The sequence below is a fragment of the Artibeus jamaicensis genome, unplaced genomic scaffold (assembly GCF_021234435.1).
Source record: "Artibeus jamaicensis isolate MK-2021 breed Jamaican fruit bat unplaced genomic scaffold, CSHL_Jam_final contig_867, whole genome shotgun sequence".
Lineage (NCBI taxonomy): Eukaryota > Metazoa > Chordata > Mammalia > Chiroptera > Phyllostomidae > Artibeus > Artibeus jamaicensis.
This window is the reverse complement of record NW_026521995.1, coordinates 1,104,190-1,124,882: the sequence shown is the minus strand read 5'-3', so window position 1 is coordinate 1,124,882 and position 20,693 is coordinate 1,104,190. Positions and strand designations below refer to the sequence as shown.

General features: G+C 34.3%; 1 protein-coding gene across 1 annotated transcript in view; it reads right to left on the bottom strand.

The window, feature by feature from the left end:
* The window catches only part of MALRD1 (MAM and LDL receptor class A domain containing 1), a 307,929-nt gene that overhangs the window by 225,978 nt on the left and 61,258 nt on the right, over positions 1 to 20,693 (bottom strand). Inside the window, 1 exon segment of the mRNA XM_053673503.1 lies at positions 1,756 to 1,871. Within this exon segment, the coding sequence (XP_053529478.1) occupies positions 1,756 to 1,871 (116 nt within the window).

Sequence of the window (20,693 nt, the reverse complement as noted above, 5' to 3'; positions counted from 1 at the left end):
CAACTCTCTTCCTGGCAGATGCTGACTCAGACGCTGAAGCCCTCAGATCTCTTTGAAATGTTATCTACTGTTTGATCCTTGCCACCCTATATTCCTGTGTATTACAACCCAATAAAAGGCTATGGAAGGGGGCACTCGGGGCCTTTTTCTCCTCGGAGAAGCTGGCCGCTGCTGGCCTTTGTCTCCCCTGAGAAACTGGCCATAGCCCACTCCTCCTCCCCTAAACAGATCTCATCTTGTCTCAGCCATATTTACTCATTCACATGTGTCCGTGGCACCGGGGGAACTCTCAAAGAAGTCACCCCCACAAGAAGGATGTGATATTCCATTACTGGCCTAAAATAGCAAAGTTCTCTCCCCATTATTCCCCCATTGCCTTTATCCTGCTTTATTTTTTCTATAGTCTATAGCCCCTTCTAAAAGAATATATGATCTACTCATTTATTATAGTTTCAGTCTCCCCCTTATATGAAGCAAGCTCCAAGAAGAGAGGGATGTCTATCTGTTTTACATATTGTGAAATATTAGATAATGCCTGATCTATAGAAGGCACTCAAAACACACTTGTTGCAAGTATCTGTGAACATTCACTTTCCAAAATAAAATTTTCTATTTCTCAGTTTTCTTCAAGTTTATGGTTCTCTTACTGAGTTGGGATCCCAATACAATCCTACTTATCAGCCCATCTACTTTTTTTTTTTTAAGATTTTATTTATTTATCTGTAGAGGGCAAGGGAAGGAGAGAGGGAGAGAAACATCAATGTATGGTTGCCTTCGTGCATCCCCTGCTGGGAATTGGCCTGCAGAAAACCGGCCTGCAATCCAGTATGTGCCCTGACTGGGATTCGAACCGTGATTGTCTGGTTCGCAGGCCCGTGCTTCAGCCCATCTACTTTTAATCTTTAAATGGGTTGCTCTTTTGTCACAGTTCACTAATTATGAGCATCTCCTTAGGTTCAATATTTGGCCTTTATAATTTCTTATTTATAGTTATATACTAATTACCTCACAGGAGGGTTAATCAAGTATCCATACTTCATCTGGATTGGGAAACTTCAAGTGGTGTCATTAATGTCAGAGTTTTAGTTAGAAACACTATATCTCACTCTACATTTTCACCCTGGTAAGCCGCACCCAGTATCAAGGATTCAATCACTTTATTTCTGTCAATGAATCCAATAATTACTTCTTCAACCCACCGCTCTCTTGTTAGTGTCACAACTGTCTAAAATACAGATGAAAATGATCCCTCCCTCAACCTGGCTCCCCTCCTCTCACCTACTCTATATCCTGTAACTCAGGATAAAAATGGAGAAATATTACTAAAAACACCCCTTTGCCCTTTCTTCCAAATACATCAGTAATTTTTTACACTTTATGTTCAATTTTTAATTTTTATTATCATGTTATCTCTACATACCAGTTCAATCCATGATAATCTCTTATCTTCACTCCAAAATTCTCCTAACCAAAATCATTACTTCCATATTCTCCACTTTGATACATTCTACACACTACAACCAGGGTGTAAAAATTTAAACTACTTAAAAGTTCAAACTTGACTTTGCCACCTGCTTAAAAATCCTTAAATGGCCTCCCCATTGTTTAGTACAACGCCTGAGGCCCTTCACATAGCTCAGCTAATCTCCAATAATCTCTGTGTCTCTCTTGCCTTTATGCTCATGTTACCCTTATTGTTTCAGTTTCTTTAATAAATCAAGAACACTATACCCCTCACCCATTTTAATGCCTTACCACAGTCCATTTCTTCTCTTCAAACACACCATTTACTTTGACCACGCCATTCAAATTCCTTCTATCAGTTTCCTTGTAAAAGTCAATGTGACCCACATCCATACAGTCCATTGATCCTGACAAAGGAGCAAAGGCAACAGAATGAAGAAAAGAGAACTTTTCCACAAGTAATGTAGGAACAACTGGACAATCACATGCAAAAAAATGTAATCTACACACAGACTTGCACCTTCACTAAAATGAACTAAAAATGAATCACAGGCCTAAATGCAAAATGAAAAACTATAAAACTCCTACAAGATAACAGGAAAAACCCTAGGTGACCGTGGATATGGTGATAATTTTTTAGATACAACACCAAAAGCAATATCTATAAAATAAATAATTAATAAACTTCACTTTATTAAAAATTTTAAAAATCTGCTCTGTTAAAGACAGTGTCAAGAGAATGAGAAGACAAGCTCCAAACTGGGAGAAAATGCTTACAAAAGATACATCTGATAAAGGATTGTTTTCTAAAATATACCCCCAAAATGCTTAAAACTCAACAATAGAAAAACAAATTACCTGGTTAAAAAATAGGTCAATGACCTGAACAGATACCTCACCAAAGAAGATATACATTGGTAAATAAGCATATAAAAAGATGTTCCACAGTATATGTCACCAAAGAAATGCAATAATGAGATACCACTATACCCTACTGGAATGGTCAAAATCCAGAATACTGCCAACACTAACTGTTGGTGAGGAGATGAAGTAAAAAGAACTCTCATTCATCACTGGTGAGAATTCAGAGTGACACTACCACTCTGGGAGACAGTTTGGCAGTTTCTCACAAAACTAAACTTGCTCCTACCATATGCTATAGAAATTGTGTTCCTTGGTATTTATCCTAAAAAGTTAAAAGCTTATATCAACACAAAATCTGCACATGGATGTTATAGAAGCTTTATTCATATGGAATATTAGAAAATGGAATATTATTTAGGTCTAAAAAGAAATGATCAAGCCATAAAAAGACATGTAGGAACCATAGATTTATATTACTAAGTGAAATAAGACAATCAGAAAAAGCTGTATACTGCATAATTTCGATTATTTCACATTTTGGAAAAGACAAAAGTATGGAGACAATAAAAGGATTATGATTGCGTGAAGTTTGAGTAGGGGGAGGGATGAACTTGCAGAGCACAGAAGGTTTTTAGGGAAGTGAAAATACTCTGTATGACACCAGGTGATGCATAAATTTTTCTGAACGCATAGAATGTACCACATCAAGAGTGAACACTGAGGTAAAGTAGGACTTTGGCTGGTTATGATGTGTCAGTGTAGGTTCAACAATTGTAAGGAGTCTCATTTTGGTGAGCTATGTTGGCAATGAGGAAGGCTATGTGTGTGTGGAGACAGGGGTAGAATGGGAGATCTCTGGATCTCAGTACCTTCCACTCAATTTTTTTTGAAACTAAAATTGCTCTAAAAAATTAAGTCTTAATTAAACAAAATACATTTGAGAAAAGGCCAATCACCTTAAATGCAAATGGCTTAAATGCTCCAAACAAAAAACAAAGGGTAGCTTAATGGATGAGAAAACATGACCCATATGTGGTGTCTCCGAGAGACCCATTTCAGATAGAAAGATACACACAGACTAAAAGTAAAGCACTGGGAAAAGATACTTTATGCAAATGGAAAGAAAAAAAAAGCTGGGGTAGCAGTACCCATACCTGACAAAATAGATTTTAAAACCAATGCTACAGTAAAAGACAAAGAAGGACACTATATAATGATAAAGAGAATAATCCAACGAGAGGATATAACTCTAGTAAACATTTATGCTACTAACATAGAAGCACCTAAATATGTGGAGCAAACTTGATGGACGTAAAAGGAGAGATCAACAGAAACACATTCATAGTTGGAGATTTTAACACCTCACTGACTTCAATGGATAGATCTTCAAGACAGAAAATCAACAAAGAGAAAGCAGCCTTAAATGACACACTAGATCAAATGGATTTAATTGATACCTTCAGGGCATTTTACCCTAAAAAGCAGAATATATATACTTTTCAGGTGTACATGGAAGGTTTTTTAGGATAGATCATATGTTAGGACATAAAACAAATCTTGATAAATTTAAGAAGATTAAAATCATATCAAGTGTCTTTTCTGAACACAATGCTATAAAACTAGAAGTCACTCACAAGAAGAATACTGAAAAACACTCAAAGACTTGGAAGCTAAATAGCATGTTATTAAACAATAAATGGGTCAACAATGAGATCAAGAAAAAATAAAAAATACCTTGAAACATATAAAAATTAAACACAACAATCCAAAATCTGTGGGACACTGGAAAAACAATTCTAAAAAGGAAATTCACAATATTACAAGCCAGTCTAAAAAACAAACATACATACAAATAAACAAAAAAGAAAAAGCTCAAATAAACAAATGAAATACACTCTAAAAAACAATACAAAAGATTAATGAATCCAAAAGCTGATGTTTAAAAAAGATAAACAAAATTGACAAACATTTAACCAGACTCATCAAGAGTAAAAGAGTAAGGACTCAAATAAATAAAATCAGAAATAAAAGAGGTGAAATAACACCAAAGAAATACAAAGCATTGTTAGAAAATATTATGAACAACTATATGCCAACAAACAGGACAATCTGGACAAAATGGATGAATTCCTAAAAAGGTACAATCTTCTAAAATTAAATCAGGAGGAATCAGAAAATCTGAATAAACAGATTATACCTAGTGAAATTGAAGCAGTAATAAAAAAACTACCAACAAACAAAAGCCCTGGACCAGATGGCTGGCTTCACAGATGAATTTCATCAAACATTCTGAGATGAACTAACACTTCTCCTTCTCAAACTATTTCATAATATTGAAGAGAAGGCTCCCAAACTCATTTTATAAGGCCAGCATTATTGTAATTCCACAACCAGATAAAGACACTACAAAGAAAAAATATTATAGGCCAATATCCCTGATGGACATAGGTGCTAAAATCTTCAACAAAATATTAGCAAAATGAATGCAGCAATGCATCCAAAAAGATCATACACCATGATCAAGTGGGATTTATCCCATGAATGCAAGGTTCATAAAACATTTGCAAATCAATAAATGTGATTCACCACAAAAACGAAATGAAGGATAAGAACCATGTGATTATATTAATAGATGCAGAAAAAGCATTTGATAAAATCAAGCACTCATTTATGATAAAAACTCATAGCAAAGTAGGAATAGAGAGAATCTACCTAAACATAATAAAGGCCATATACAACAAACCCACTGCCAGTATCATACTCAATGGGCAAAAACTACCAGTATTCCCCTTAAGACTTGGAACAAAAGAGTACAGGAAGTTCTAGCCACAGCAATCAGATATGAAGAAGAAATAAAAGGCATTTGACTTGAAAAGGAAGAAGTAAAACTGTCATTTTGGCAGATGACATGATATTGTACACATAGAACCCCAAAGATTCCACCAAGAAACTCCTAGAACTGATCAATGAATTCAGCAGAGTAGCAGGATACAAAATTGATATCCCAAAATCAGTTGCATTTTTACATGTCACTAACAAACTAACAGAAAAGGAAATTAAGAAAATAATCACATTAACAATTGATACAGAAAGAACAAAATACCTAGGAATAAACCTAACCAAGAATGTAAAAGAACTGTACTCAGAAAATTTTATAACACTGAAGAAAGAAATTGAAGAAGATACAAATAAGTTGAAGCATATACCATGTTCAAGGATAGGAAGAGTTAACATTATTAAAATGTCCATACTACCCAAAGCAATCTATAGATTCAATACAATTCCTATCAAGATTCCACTGATGTATTTCACAGAACTAGAACAAATATTGCAAAAATGTATATGGAAACACAAAAGGCCCCACATAGCAATAGCAATCCTGAGAAAGAAAGCCAAAGATGAAGGAACCATGCTACCACATATTAAACTATACTAGAAGGCCATAGTAATCAAAACAGCATAGTCCTGGCATAAAAACAGTCACATAGATCAGGGTCACCAAGCACCAGGTCTGTTGGCTATTAGGAACCAGGCAGCACATCAGAAGGTGAGCAGTGGGTGAGTGAGTGAAGCTTGGTCCTGCTCCCCATCACTCACATTAACACCTGAACTCCAACCTCCCCATCACCAGTCTGTGAAAAAATAAACTTCCACAAATTTGACCCCCAATGTCAGGAAGGTTAGGGACTGCCAACATAGATCAATGGAACAGAATAGAGAGCCCAGAAATAAACCAACACTATTACAGTCAATTAATATTTGACAAAGGAGGCAAAAACATATAATGGGCTAAAGATAATCAATTAAAATTGGTGTTGGGAACACTGGACAGATATCAGTAGTAAAATAATGAAACTAGACCACCTTCTTATGTCACACACAAGAATAAATCCAAATAGATCAAAGACTTACACATTAGACCTGAAACCATAAAAGTCCTAGAAGAAAACATAGGCAGCAAAATCTTGGACATAGCTCATAGCAACTTTTTATCCGATATAGCTCCCCAGGCAATGAAAACAGAAAAAAATAAACAAATGGAACTACAATGAACTAAAACTTTTTGTACAGCAAAGGAAATGATCAACAAAATAAAAAGAGAACTTAAAGAGTGGGAGAACATATTCATCAATAATCTGATAAGGGGTTAATATCCAAAATTTATAAAGAACTTGCGAAATTCAACACCAAAAAAATAAACAACCCAATTAAAAATGGGCAATGTACCTGAATTGACCCTTCTCTAAAAAAGGCCATATAAATGGCCAATAGACATATGAAAAGATGCTCAACATCAGTAATCATCAGAGAAATGCAAATTAAAAACTTAATGAAATACCATCTCACACCTATAAGGTAGTTATTATCAATAAATCACAACAAACAACAAAAGCTGGCAAGTATGTGGAGAAAGGGGAACCCTTTTGCACTGTTGATGGAGATACAGACTGGTTCAGCCACTGTGGAAAGCAGTATGGAGACACCTCAAAAAATTACAAATGGGTCTGCCTTTTGACCCAGCATCCTACTTCTGGGAATATATCTGAAGAAAACCAAAACACTAATTCTAAAGAACATAAACACCCCTATGGTCAATGCAGCATTATTTACAATCACCAAGATATGGAAGCAGTCCAAGTGTCCATCAGTTGATGAGTGGATAAAACAATTATGGGTCACTTACACAAAGGAATACTACTAGGCCATTAAAACAGAAGAAATATTTACCCTTTAAGAGAGTATGGACAGACCTGGAGAACATTGTGCTAAGTGAAATAAGCCAGTCAGAAAAAGACAAATGCCCTACGGTCTCATTCATTATGTGGAATCTAATGAACAAACTGAACTGACAAGGATAATGGGGACAGAGTTATAGATAGAGAGCAGGATGATAGCTAGTGGGGTTGTTGTGGAGGTGAGGGTGTGGAGAGATTGAGTGAAAAGGAAAAAGGACTCATGGACGTGGACAACAATGTGGTGATTGCTGGGTAGAGGGAGGTAAAAGGGGACTAAATGGTAATGGAAAAATATAACACATATTAAATTTAAAAATTAAAAAAGTTAAGAAGAATTCATTCTATGAATGAATCCATGCTGTAACTCCCATGTACTTTTCATCAAACTTGGAATTATGTTCCTCCCAAAATATCCACTTCTTTAGCTCAGTGATAGAAAATTAACTTTCAGATAAAAACTTTTCTAGCATGTTGCTTCACTTTTACTTTTACCAACAATTCGATTCTGCAATTCAAACTCTGCTCCTAGCCATCTCTCTTTGTGTCTTAGGGAATTTCTAATTCACATCAAGAAATATCTTTACTCTCAAACTTCATTAGGCCCCCTCCTTATGCTTACCTGAGAGTCTCATCTATACCTGTCCTAGATGCTCCTTATTGCCAAGGAAGCAAAAGTAGCTCTTTCTATTAGTTATATTTTATATATGTTTTCTACCTTCTCATCTAAATTGTAAACTACTCCACGGCAGCACAAATACAGTAAACACCTTTGTGTACCCTATGCACTTTAGTTTTAGCAAATGTTAAATAGTTATTTTTAAAAGCATTTCTTCTAAATGCTCATAGGTATGAAAACGTTCACATTTGATGATCTTACAAATTTAATCATCCTGAAAAACTTAGTGGCAAAATTAAAGTCAACCCTGCATATTCACTTTGTACTCTCACCTCTACCATGAAATAATCTTTTTTAAAGTCTATTTTATTGATTATGCTATTTCAGTTTTCCCAACTAATCTCATGATGACAGGAAGAGCTGTGCATTTCACTCTCTCTGTGCCTCACTTTTCTTATCTATAAATTAGTTAATAGGTAAAAATACTTTTCAAACAACCTTAGATACAAAATAAGCGTGTTATAAGTGTGTGGTAGTATTTATATTGTTATCATATGGTCTTCCTGGTATTTTTAAATCTGTACTTCAAAAAGAGGTTTACATCAACATTGGAAGAAAATAAAATCTCACTACTAACAAAGGTAAAGTTCTGCATGGCAAAGAGACATTTTTTTCTAAGAAAACTTGGTGTTGAAGAGGGGAGAATCATTATACCTTCTCACGCTTCTTGTCTCATACTTTGCTAAGCTGAAAACAAAAACAAAATGAACAAAAGTAGTAAATATGAGTGAAAAGGGAAGGACTGATGTAGCTTGTACTTGCAAACCAAAAAAGCACTTAAACTTCTAATTTATAATTTTTTAGAGGAAAGGAAAAAAATTATCTTGCTGAAAACTATAAGCCAAAATGTGCTCAAACTAATGCACAGAAAAAAAATCCACTCTCTCCATAGATACAGTTAATAATATAATTTATTGAAATTTAATCTTAAATAATCATATGAAAAGACCTTCTTATTAAATATACAGATGATATTCTCAATAGAATTTTTAACTGAAAGGGAAGATTCTTAAATTTTAAATCTGTACTGTCATATCTATTATTTTATTTCTACTATCTTGAATTTCTCCCATCCAACCACATATCATCCACAGCAAAGACTGATCAAAATATCATGGGTTAGGTACCAGACTTTACTTGTCTACAGAAATATTTTTCTCTTTTTCCCCTTCAGTGATCAATGGTGCTATAAATGAGAATGAATGGACTTTTTCTCTACTTCTTGGTTTTATGTCACAGAAATGATGGGCCTTCACCAGAAACAACTTTTTGTTCCAATACTTTATAATTACCTCTGTCTAGGGAGTTTTTTTTTTTTTTTTTTTTGACTGGAAAACAATGTCTAGGTTGTTAGTGGAAGACAGTATGAAGAAGAAAATGAGAATCCAGTTTACTAAGAAGAAAAGAGCTAGTCTTTTTCCTAGAACTTATTTTTCATCAATATGTATTTAATAAAAATGTAAGATGCTCAATAATTAGCAAACATGGGGTCTTTTTTCCATGTAATCAGGTCTATGGGGAAGAACATAAGATATAAAATAGCAGTTTACTTTCACATATTTATTAAAATAAAGAAGTATTTTGATAGTTCAGAGAGATGCATTATTTTAAGAAGACTTATATAAGACTTAATTTTATAATTAAGTTAAGTATGTCCATTCTCATCTAAAAATACCTCATCAAAACTTTTTTTTTTCCAGAAAATACGTGAAAAAAACTACAACACAGACAATAGTGTGGAGATTGCAGGAAAAGGAAGTCGTATGGAGGTCAAAGAGGGTACAGGGGATAAATGGTAATGGAGAAAATTACAATAAAAGCAAAGTATTAAAAAACACAGCCCTGATCAAAAGATACACACACATGTATACAGACACAGGCACATACACACTGATTAACAGCCAGCAGGCTAAGGAAGAAATTAGCCACCAGGATGCATCCAAAAGAAGAAAAAAAAACCATCAGAACCAGAAAGAGACGCTTCTTCCTCCACTATGTGTTGTGGTATCCATCCTGTGCTCTCTACTTACAGTCTAACACTATACGGGCCAGTCAGAAAAATAAGTGTCTACGACTGTCCAGCTCAGTATCTTACTCAAAGCAGGACAAAAAAAAAAAAAGATGGATTTGGAGCTGAGACACAATCAATTTATAAATGGCACACTTGCCTAATGTTGTCTTGGCTTTAATTAGCGCAACCCTGTTTTAAGTCCAGGCCATCTGTCTCCAGAACCCACATTCTCAACCACACATATTTCTTTAATCACATTACATTTCGTGAGTCTGAAGTGTATTGAATTACCTTCAGTAAACCACAATAATGGGACTTATTAGATCAAGGACTTAAAAGATTGTTTTATATACTTGAAAATAAAATGGAGGTTACTATTTGGCAACTGACCCATGACCATAGTGAAACAAGCTAAAAAAAATAGCAAATGAGATCCCATCTGAGTCTTGATTTTCATTGCTTGTCTGCTTATTTTGAAGAGTTAATTTTATGCTGGATATCTTTTTATTCATAGAAATGCTAATTCTTCACCCTTTATTTAAGAATCTATGCATTGAAGATTCTAGCCAATATAGTAGCTCAGGAAAAATACACAATTAGTATCTGGGTTTAAAAAAGTCAATCGGAAAAATAATAAGACATTAATTTCTCTGATACTATGTGACCTGTCTTTGCCTAGGTTTCATTGAATTTAAATACTAAGTATAGACTAATGTGGTTTTTTCCTGTGAACAGAGAGAAAAGTATAAAATACAAAACTGTTTAGACCTATTTTTAGAATAAAAGAACATGCATTTCAAACTAAACATGTTTTAGATAGAAATAAATTGCAGAGCTCGGAAAATGTTGTTTGAGAATGTGAAAATATCTTTACAAAGTAGAGTTGGCTTTCTCACCTGCATAACATGGTGCGGGTTAAAACAAAGTTTATATATGTATCTTGTTCATCCAATGTGACATGAGAAAATGTATCCCTGATACAATTTGACACATGAAATCTTCATTTCCCAATATATAAATTACTTTCTAGAATTAAAGCAAGCATTGTCAGTGTAGTACTACCCATTTCAGTCTTCAAGAAAACAAAATTTTCCACTAAAATGGGAACTTCTGAATAATATTCTTACAATGAGAGAGGTGAAAGCAAATTTCAAAATGCACTTCAAGCAATTAGGACCCTTCTACTAGGCTGATGGGAGTGTTTATTAACATGATAACACTTTGGCCAAAAAGAAGGAAAAGGGCAAAATGCACTGTGTCATTAAATACCCATTTAAACCAAAATTTCAATTTTAGTGTCAAAAAAAAGAAATAATTCAAATTCACAATTTTAGTCTGAGAAAAACAAAGAGATGCCCTTTGAAAAGGTGATAGCCGCATGCTGATTTCAAATAGCCTGTGCAGGGAGAGAGGACTTTTCAGAAAGCTGAGACTTTATGAGCACAGCTGGGCACTGACTCTGCTTTCTGTCTCCCACTCAGCCCCCCAATTTTCTTAGGGCTTGTCCTACTGAAGCCAAGTTGGGTTTCAGAGCTGAAATATACAGATAATTTTCAACATTCTCTTGGATGAAAACATACAGATTATTTGTCAAAGATCTTCACAGAAACAGGGTAAACCCAGTAGAAAACCACTCCGACATGAACTTTTCTGATATGTTTCTACCATGCCTAGATAAAAATCAGCCCTTAATCCTGCAGCCCACCCTGCTATGGTCTGAAGGCCAAGGGAAGTTTTGCTAAAAGATGCCTCTGCCCTGCTATGTAGGTAATTCATTCTTCAATTAACATAAATAAATGCTAGAGAAATAATTTCACACCACAGTCAGGATATGGTATCCTTAACTGTCCAAAAAAGAAAGGAAGGAAGGAAGGAAGGAAGGAAGGAAGGAAGGAAGGGAGGGAGGGAGGGAGGGAGGGAGGGAGGAAGGAAGGAAGGAAGGAAGGAAGGAAGGATTGTTCCTTGAAAACCTGTACACCTAGGTTGCAATTTAAATAATTGTAGTTTTATATTACAATATAAATGAATATAGAAATTTTTACTTAAATCACCCAAGGTTATTGAAATAATACAAAATGTCATAACCTTCACACATCCCAAACTTTTTTTAATCCAGTAACTTTTTAAATCTCTTTTACCAAAATTGGTTGAAACTTATATATACACATATGTATTTTTTTACTAAAAGGTTTGAAGATATTTCAATGTCACTGAAAACCTAATTCTTAATAACTTTAATATTATTATGGTGGTAGGGCACAATAATTCTTAGCTTAAAGAGAATAAAGAAATCAATGTTAATGAAAATGAGAAACTTAGAATGTTACATCAAAATATTAAATATTTAAAATTCTAGAATATCAAAGTTCTTTTTAAGGAGGATTTATTATATATGAATAGAAATCCTGAGGGTGAGATTGTCTTTTTCTGCTTACAGAAAACATCTGTTTTTTCAAGCAATTAAGTTTTCTATGGGGAAATTGATATGCTGCGTAGTTCAATGCTTGACACAGCTTAGAAGCCTCTTCCTTCCTTTCCTACTTCTCACTGCAGTGAAGACAAAAGACTCCTACCCTTACTACTATAAATTCTTTGCTGTGCCTTTATCTTACTTCAACTCACATACACAGGTTCATAAAAATGAGATGAAGAAGTAGCATTTCTATGAATAAACAGATTCCCAGTATAAAATTAGCTCTGCAAAAAAAGCAGGCAAAGAAATGAAAATAAAGATTCCAGAGAGCTGGAGTTCATTGCTAATTTTTAACTCAGTTCACTGTGGTCACGGGTTCATTGCCGGATAGTGATCTTCATCTCCTTTCCATGCCTAAAAAAGTCTTTTATTTCCCAAAACACCCTATAGGAATTGAAGGCAATTCAGTGAATGTCAGATTTATGAAATGTAATGTGACTAAATAAATAATTACTAAAGAGGGTGGATTAAGTTTTATTGTTATTTTTAAAGACAGTCATTGTTTAAACTTCTATACGTAATTTACTAAGATACCATTTGACCTCCCAATGACCCAAGAAGAGCATGATTTCACCTCCGAAAGTGCATCTTTATCTCTGACTTCAAACTTCCTACTGCTCAAATGGATCGTAGGGAAACTCTTAATTTCTAGCAAGTATCATCCTTAATTTAGTGAATACCTTAAAAGGATAGAAAGGCTAATAATGTGTGATTAAGACTATGGGTTCTTGAGGCAGACTGCCTGCTCTGAAAATGGGATGCTACCAATTATGGAGTAGACGCCTTAGGGGGAATGCCAGTTATAAACTCATCGTGTCTCAACTGCAAACATGTCCTCCTTTGCACTGCTTTGAGATACAAACACTGGACCCTGGAAACATTTCTCTTTTGACTAGCGCACACAATGTTAGACTTTTTAGTAGAGAGAGCAAGCTGGGTACCACAAAGCATAAGAGGGGAAAGAACTTCTATATTTGATTCCAGAGTATTTTTTTCCCTCTTGCCCTATGACTGCCAGCAATGTAAAATGACCCTTAGAGAGTTTTCAGACATCCTGGTGGATAATTTCTCCCTTGATCCATCAGCCATTAACCAAATCTAGCCCAAAGCATCCCAACACATATCCCCACATTCCAGGGTCTTGGTCATCTACTCACCAGTAAAGTCCTAATCCCAGGTTCGGGTGTAGGTCGGGTATACTCATCCTACATTCTTTCCTTGGATTCTCTATCTCAGCCATAGGTGTAGAAGCTGCTCCCTATGTATGTTATTCTTTTCCTCTTTGTTGTTCTATTTCACCTTTTTTTGTAGTTAACCACTCTGTACTATGTAATAGTTCTTTATATTAAATCTTCCCTGTTCAAATTTCTCATGTGGTTTCTGTCTTCTGAATGGACCCAACTGGATAAGAAAGGCTGTAAAATGAGGTTAACACGAGTGCCACCTCTTAGGTTTGTTTCGATGGTTAAAAGAGTTTCTATAAATAAAATGCTAAACTATATACATTTGGTAATAGTCTTAATGTATAGCAGAGGTAGACTGAGAATGGTCAGCGGCTGGCTGAACTGTCAATAGGTGACTGCTGAGATAGCAAGAAACCTAGGAAACATTTTAAGAAATTCCTGCTGAGAAATCATCTAACTTCCATAGAATACATTCTCCAACTCTTTAGAGTTAAAATAGCACTTTGTTTTGTACTTCTAGTTATAATTGCAATGAAACACTGTCAAACACTGCTAAAGTATTTTCTATTAGCCTAAGTTTCTTGAGGTAAATAATCACACTATTGTTTACTGAATCTCACGGTACAGAGTAGATACTCAGTAAAGGTTTGTGGTGAGTCATGGCATGGCTACCTTGCCAACGTATCAAAATTCATCAATGGCTTTGAATTTTTTCATCATTCTGATCTATGTTCTGCATGAACTGCTGGGAGTCTCTCCAACTCTGCTCCACCATGCCTCACGCTTATGTCCATGCTCCCCACTGCCTTGGCTGAAAACTGCCTTGATTTTCATTCCAGGTATGGAATCAATGAAATATGACCTCCCCTTTTATCTGGCAATAGCAGTTATTTAGACAATTCTGCAAAAGCTTATCCACCAACACCCCCTTCTTTTCCTTCTTCATTAACTTTCCAGGGATGCTGGGCTAACATTAGAGCAATGTCAGTACAATACAGCAGGAATGAATACATGACTTTGAAACTGAGAAACTTAAAAGAGACCCTCAAAGATTTCAAAAATATTTAGAACTAATGATGATTTACAGTTTTAAGACCAATTTATTAATTGATGCACTGCAGTTTGAGAGAATATTTTTGAGAGAATATTATGAATATTCTCAACATTCTCAATAATATTCTTAAGAATACTATGTAGTAGTCCTCTGTCATTAATTGTACTGAATGGCAATTGTTTACAATAAGAGTATGTATTCTTATAATAGCAAAAGAATTTAATAAAGGAATATTTATAATAGACTCTTGTCCTTGTCTTGAATTCTTTCTTGCACTTATTTCAAATTTTATATTCCAACACAGCAAAGTTGAAAGTTGTCTTCCTTCATTGCTATTATCTTGAAGTTAATCTGGTGTGCAAGTCATTTCAGTTGTTAAACAGAGGTCTCAATTCTGTCTTCACAGAACACCCCTCACTTGAGTAGTATGCTCCTTGTATTTGGAGAATGAATATGTACACATAGATCTTAGCCAAGTGACTACTAAAGTGATGAAACGTCACTAAAAGTGACTGACTGAAGTACTGACTCACCACGATTGGCTTCATCTGCTCCACGTGGGCTGTCAGACGTAAAGTTACAGAACTTGCTGGATGAAATAGAGCCTGTATCCGCATGTGGCATATACCCACCTTTAAAACTAAAAGATGAAGTGAGTAAAACACATTTTATCTTTCAACAAGTAAACAGAACGCATAATTATTTCAAGAGCAGTACTTTTTAAATATGCTTATGATGAAGAAGATGTATAAAAGGCCAAATCAAAGTACAATTGCTACTTCCATTATGTGTCTGGTACTTCAATTGTAAACAGAAAAGTTAATAATTCTAAGAATTATTGTAAAGGGTTGTAGCCGATTGTAATGCCAACTGAAGCTTTCAATGGCTTTAATTCAACTACAAGGTCATGGTAAACCTCTGCTCTTTCTGCTCCCTAAATATAACAATTCACTAGCAGTGGGACTTCGCATCCTTTTTAACTCCTCTTCCAGTCCTGCCCCTGAGGTTCTGCCTGGTAGTAATACTAAATTCCACAAAGGAGATCCTATAACTGCTTATTGGACAAATTTGCAATAATAGTAAAACTACTGGCCTTTCAAGAATAATTCACATAATTTAAGTCTAATTAGAATTATGCTTTAACCAACAGAGCTGATATTCAAATTGAGACACATACAAGTGAGTGTTCAGTTCACTTACAAAAATTCTCTATAACAGATAAAATTCTCAGAGACTTCTACTAAGGTTAATTTTAGTGATAATTTAAAACTTTTAGCCACACTTTGCCTCCCATTTTTCAACACGAACTTTATTGCCTTTTTACTACTCCAATTCTGGTGATAGGGAATTTGATTAGGAGAAGGAAAATGTGTCATTAAACAACATAAATAAGGTAAGTCCAATCAACCCTCAAAAACTCATTAATCATTAAATCTGATGCCTTGCATTCTTAAATGTCTTATCAGAAATGCACATGCATGCATGCACACAGAGCTTAGAAAGGTTTATTATTGTAAGTATTGGGTTGGCCAAAACATCTGTTATGTTTTTCCCATAAGATGGCTCTGGTAGTGCTTAGTTGTCTTTAACTTCATTCAAAACAATTTTGATAGATCGTATTGTGACAGCTGTCATATCAGCATGCATTTAAAAAACTTATCAAAATTGGTGATTTTTTGTGCAGCCATTTTAATATGAAAGATGGAAGAAAATATGCAACATTTTAAACATATCATGCTTTATTATTTCAAGAAAAGTAACAATACAACTGAAATGCAAAAAAATAAGATTTGTGCAGTGTATGGAGGTGCTGTAACTGACTGAATGTGTCAACAGTGGTTTGTGAAGTTTCTTGGTACTATCGACATTTTGGTCAAATAATTCTTCCCTGTGGGCTGTCTTACGCATTGGAATATGTTTAGCAGCACCCCTGGCCTCTGCCCACTAGAAGGCAATAGCAGGAGACAGCTGACATACTTAAAATATTCAAATCAAAAAAGTTATTGGTGAAAATGAAAAATGTTATTTATTTTACAAAATAAATAAACATTTTGTCTAACCCAATAATTACATGTTAACACCATGTAAAATTAGGATATAGACATAGATTGTCTCTCCAATGATGTGACCTTAATAAAGATCCTTCTATTAAAATTTATTTAATCCAGTTCTCAATTCAGAATTGTTTACCCTATGTCATCCTTGATCAGAACATTTAGCTCTTATAAAAATGGAAGTTTCCCACTTACTATGTTGTTGAGGAAAACATAATTTCAGAATGAATGATCTGGCTCATATCCACATGAAAATATTTCTCTTGTATACACATAAAGAAAAATGAAGTGCAGTAGTTCTCAGGCCACATTCGTAATACTGTCTGTGTATTGAGACCCAGGAGTAGGAGTGGCCGGAGGGAAACACCACTCAGTGTGAGAATGACAAAGTAATTGCAGGCGCCATGTCTGCTGTTCAGTGCAGTTGCAAGGCTTCAATAAGGGTTAGACTTTCAAAAATGCCTATTTGACTATTTAAAATCCATTTGAATGATGACATTCCTATCCCTTAATTTAAATTCTCTATAAAGTATTTAGTCAAAGAATTAGCCAAACCCCACATATTACACAAAAATATTATATTTTGAATTTAAACAGAGAATATTAGGATTAAGATTTAAATTTTAGGCTGGCCTTAAGTCAGTTTTCCAAACACAATACTTTTTTGGGGAATTCTCAGTGATTCTGAAACATGTACATCATTATATATTCACAGAGGTGCCAAATAAAATTAAAATTAAAATTCATTTCTACAGAAGTTCTTTAAAATATGCAAAATAATAAAAATTCTTTCATAATTTTTAAAATTAAAATTAAAATATCTGTCTGTGATGATTTTAGCCATAGTACTGAATATTATTGGAAGACGGCCTAAGGTTGGCACTGTGACATATTTTTACATTTTAAAAAATATTCATGCCATCTATATAAAATTAAATTTATAAGCCTTCTGCACAGCAAAAGAAACCAAGAAAAAGGCAACCAACTGAAAGGGAGAAGATATTTGCAAACAATACCTTCAACAAAGGGGCTAATATCTAAAATATATAAGGAATTCACACAACAACGTACATACACTTTTCCCAGGAGGACATAGAAATGGCCAACAGATGTGAAAAGATGCTCAACTTCACTAGTTATAAGGCCAATACAAATCAGAACAACAATGAGATTATCACTTCACATCTATTAGAAGGGTTACTATCAAAAAGACAAGAACTAACAACTGTTGGAAATGATGAGGAGAAAAAGGAACCCGCATACACTATTGGTGGAGATATCAACTGGTGCAGCCACTACAGAAAACAGTAAGGGGGTTTCTCAAAAAATTAATGATAGAACCACCATATAACCCATTAATCCATTTGCTGAATATGTCCCAGAAAAAATGTGAAAACAGTTATTCCTAAAGATATATGTACCCCTAGGTTTATTGTAGCACTATTCATGGTGGTCAAGCTGTGGAAACAACCTGCACATCTGTCAATGGATGCTTGGATAAAGAAGATGTGGTACATCATACATACAATGCAATAACACTCAGCCTTAAGAAAAGATGAGATACTGCCAATTGTGACAATATGGATGGATTTTGAGAATATCATGCAAGCAGAGTCAGTCAAATGAAGAAGTACAAGAACCATATGATTTAACTCATATATGAAATACATGACATATACACATGTACCAATATATCTTATACATATACACTTATATGTATGATATATATATGATATGCTAAGCAAAGTAAGTCAAATGGAAGACTACAAGAACCATGTGATTTCACTCATATGTATGATATGTATGATAAAAAACAACAAATGAACAAATAAAACAAATAAATTTTTAAAAAAATTATAAGCACAGTCAATAGTACAGTGGTTAACAGAGGGGAAGGAAAGTAGGGGGAAGGTTTTAGAAGGTAAATGAAGTCAAATGTATACTGACAGAAGGAGTCTAGGCTTTGGGGGTGGTAAGCACACAATGTGATCATTAATTATTTTTATAGAGTTGTACACTTGAAACTTATATAATGCTATTAAGTATGCCACTCCAATAACTAATTTAAAAAAAACTAATTAATTGATCAAATTAAAGTATATATATCTTAGTTTTCAGGGACATGTAATTTAACCCACACCCCACTATTAGGTATTAGTGAGCTATATTATTGAATATAATAACTCAATAATATTCAATAATATAGTATATTTTATATTTTGATGTCAAGAAGAACAAATTATTTCAAAGTTTAAAATAGCAATGCACACAAGAAAATACTTACCTTTGTTTACTATGCTGGTACCTGGAAGTGACTTATATGGAATTTCACATCCCTGGGATATACTGATATCATATAGAGCAATGGCAGTATTTGATGACAAAACGGTAGCCTCTAAAATTAACTATAATTAAAGAAAGACAAGTTGTTAAAATATACCATTAAAATTAATGTTTTATGGTCATATTTCTTTGTGTAGAAAGAAGCTCATTTGCATCTATCACATCTTCCAATATAATTTTAGAAAATGGTTTTGGCCAGAGCATTCAAATTATAAATGTATATAGTTATAACTGCTTTGGCAGCATCTTATATAACCTAAATACTCTAGGTAATCTTGTTTCAGTGAAAAGTTGGAACATTCATCAGTACTGAGGGTCGCTTTCCCATTGGAGCAATTGAGACATATGCATTTAAAATGATATCTTTGAGGTAATCAACTATGTAGTTTACAACTTAATCAAGATATGAATTGATTTGTAATGGGTCTGCTGTAAACAATGGTTCATTTTCATATAAGAATATATACATACTTACATGTAATATGTATACATCATATGCAGACATTTACTTAGTGAAGTAAAGCATACAATCTATAACCATATACAGTGTTTGGCAATGTTCACATGTGAAAGTATTCAGAGGCATCTATTTAAGTTTAATTTATGCTAATATTCTGAAAATGACTGATACAATTCCTTCTTATTAATCACATCAGCATGTTGTTATTCCACTGTCTTAATAAAAAAGAAAGAAAGAATGAAATTATGTCTGGAGTTTTAAGGACAAATAACAGGACCACCAGTCAGGGACACAGCTAATAAGTGCATTTCTGTATTATGAGGGAGGATTTGTGATCCCAAAGACCTTACAGTCTACTTTGTATGGTACTAAAGTATACCACAAGTGCTGTACAAGAGATGTGTGTAATATACTAAAAGAATTTTAAAAAGCACTTCATTATTTCTATGCCAAGAATGTGAGACAGAATTTGAAAAGAGAATTGGTAAAGAAGTGGTACTAAATGTCCGTTGTAGTTGCTACCTAAGATTTTGTTACACTGAGAAGCTAATAACATTGCAAGGGCATGTGAAAATGTACAGTACACTTGGAAACTTTGGGGTTATAGAATGATAGGGTTAGAGAGTCTAGCCCAAAATGTGGCAATGTGGCATTTGAATATTTCAAGCTGAAGAAACTGGAGAAATGTCATGTGTGGGATGAAATTTTTGATCTTCCCTTGAAGCAGATCATAATAACTTCATATAACTGGTACCCTCACTATACCTGGAGGAAAGGAGTATCCTGATCTCTGAAGACAAAAAGACACAGAGAGGAATCTGAAGAAATAGGCCTTTGTTAAATGTCCTCTACATTACTACACTGCCCTCGTATCCTTGCCCTCTGATGCTCATTGGACCTCAGATAAAAACACTCAAGATTAACTGTTTATTTGGGTCTTCCTGTCCCTATGAACACTCACATGTCACATCAAAATTACATTAAACTATTTTGTATGCTTTCTGTTTGTTAATCTACTTGTCAGTTTAATTTTCAGACCCAGTCCTACCTGAAGAGGTATAAAGGGGTGAAGGAAAACTTTTTCCTCCAGTACACAGGAGAATGGGATTTTAAAGAGCACAAAATTAACTGAATAATAGATGGAAAAGACAGATGGCATGAAGTGGTGCAGCCAAATTGAAGAGAAACTGGATGACACCAAATAGAAAGAAAAATAGTATAGACTACAAAAATAAACCTACGTTTCAGCCTTTGTGCTAGAGAGATACTCATAGGTGAACACATGAAGGCCTGTGTGGGAATATTCATCTCAATGCTTGTTTTGATAACAAATGACTAGGAGAAATTCAAGCATGAGTTCATCAATAGATGGTG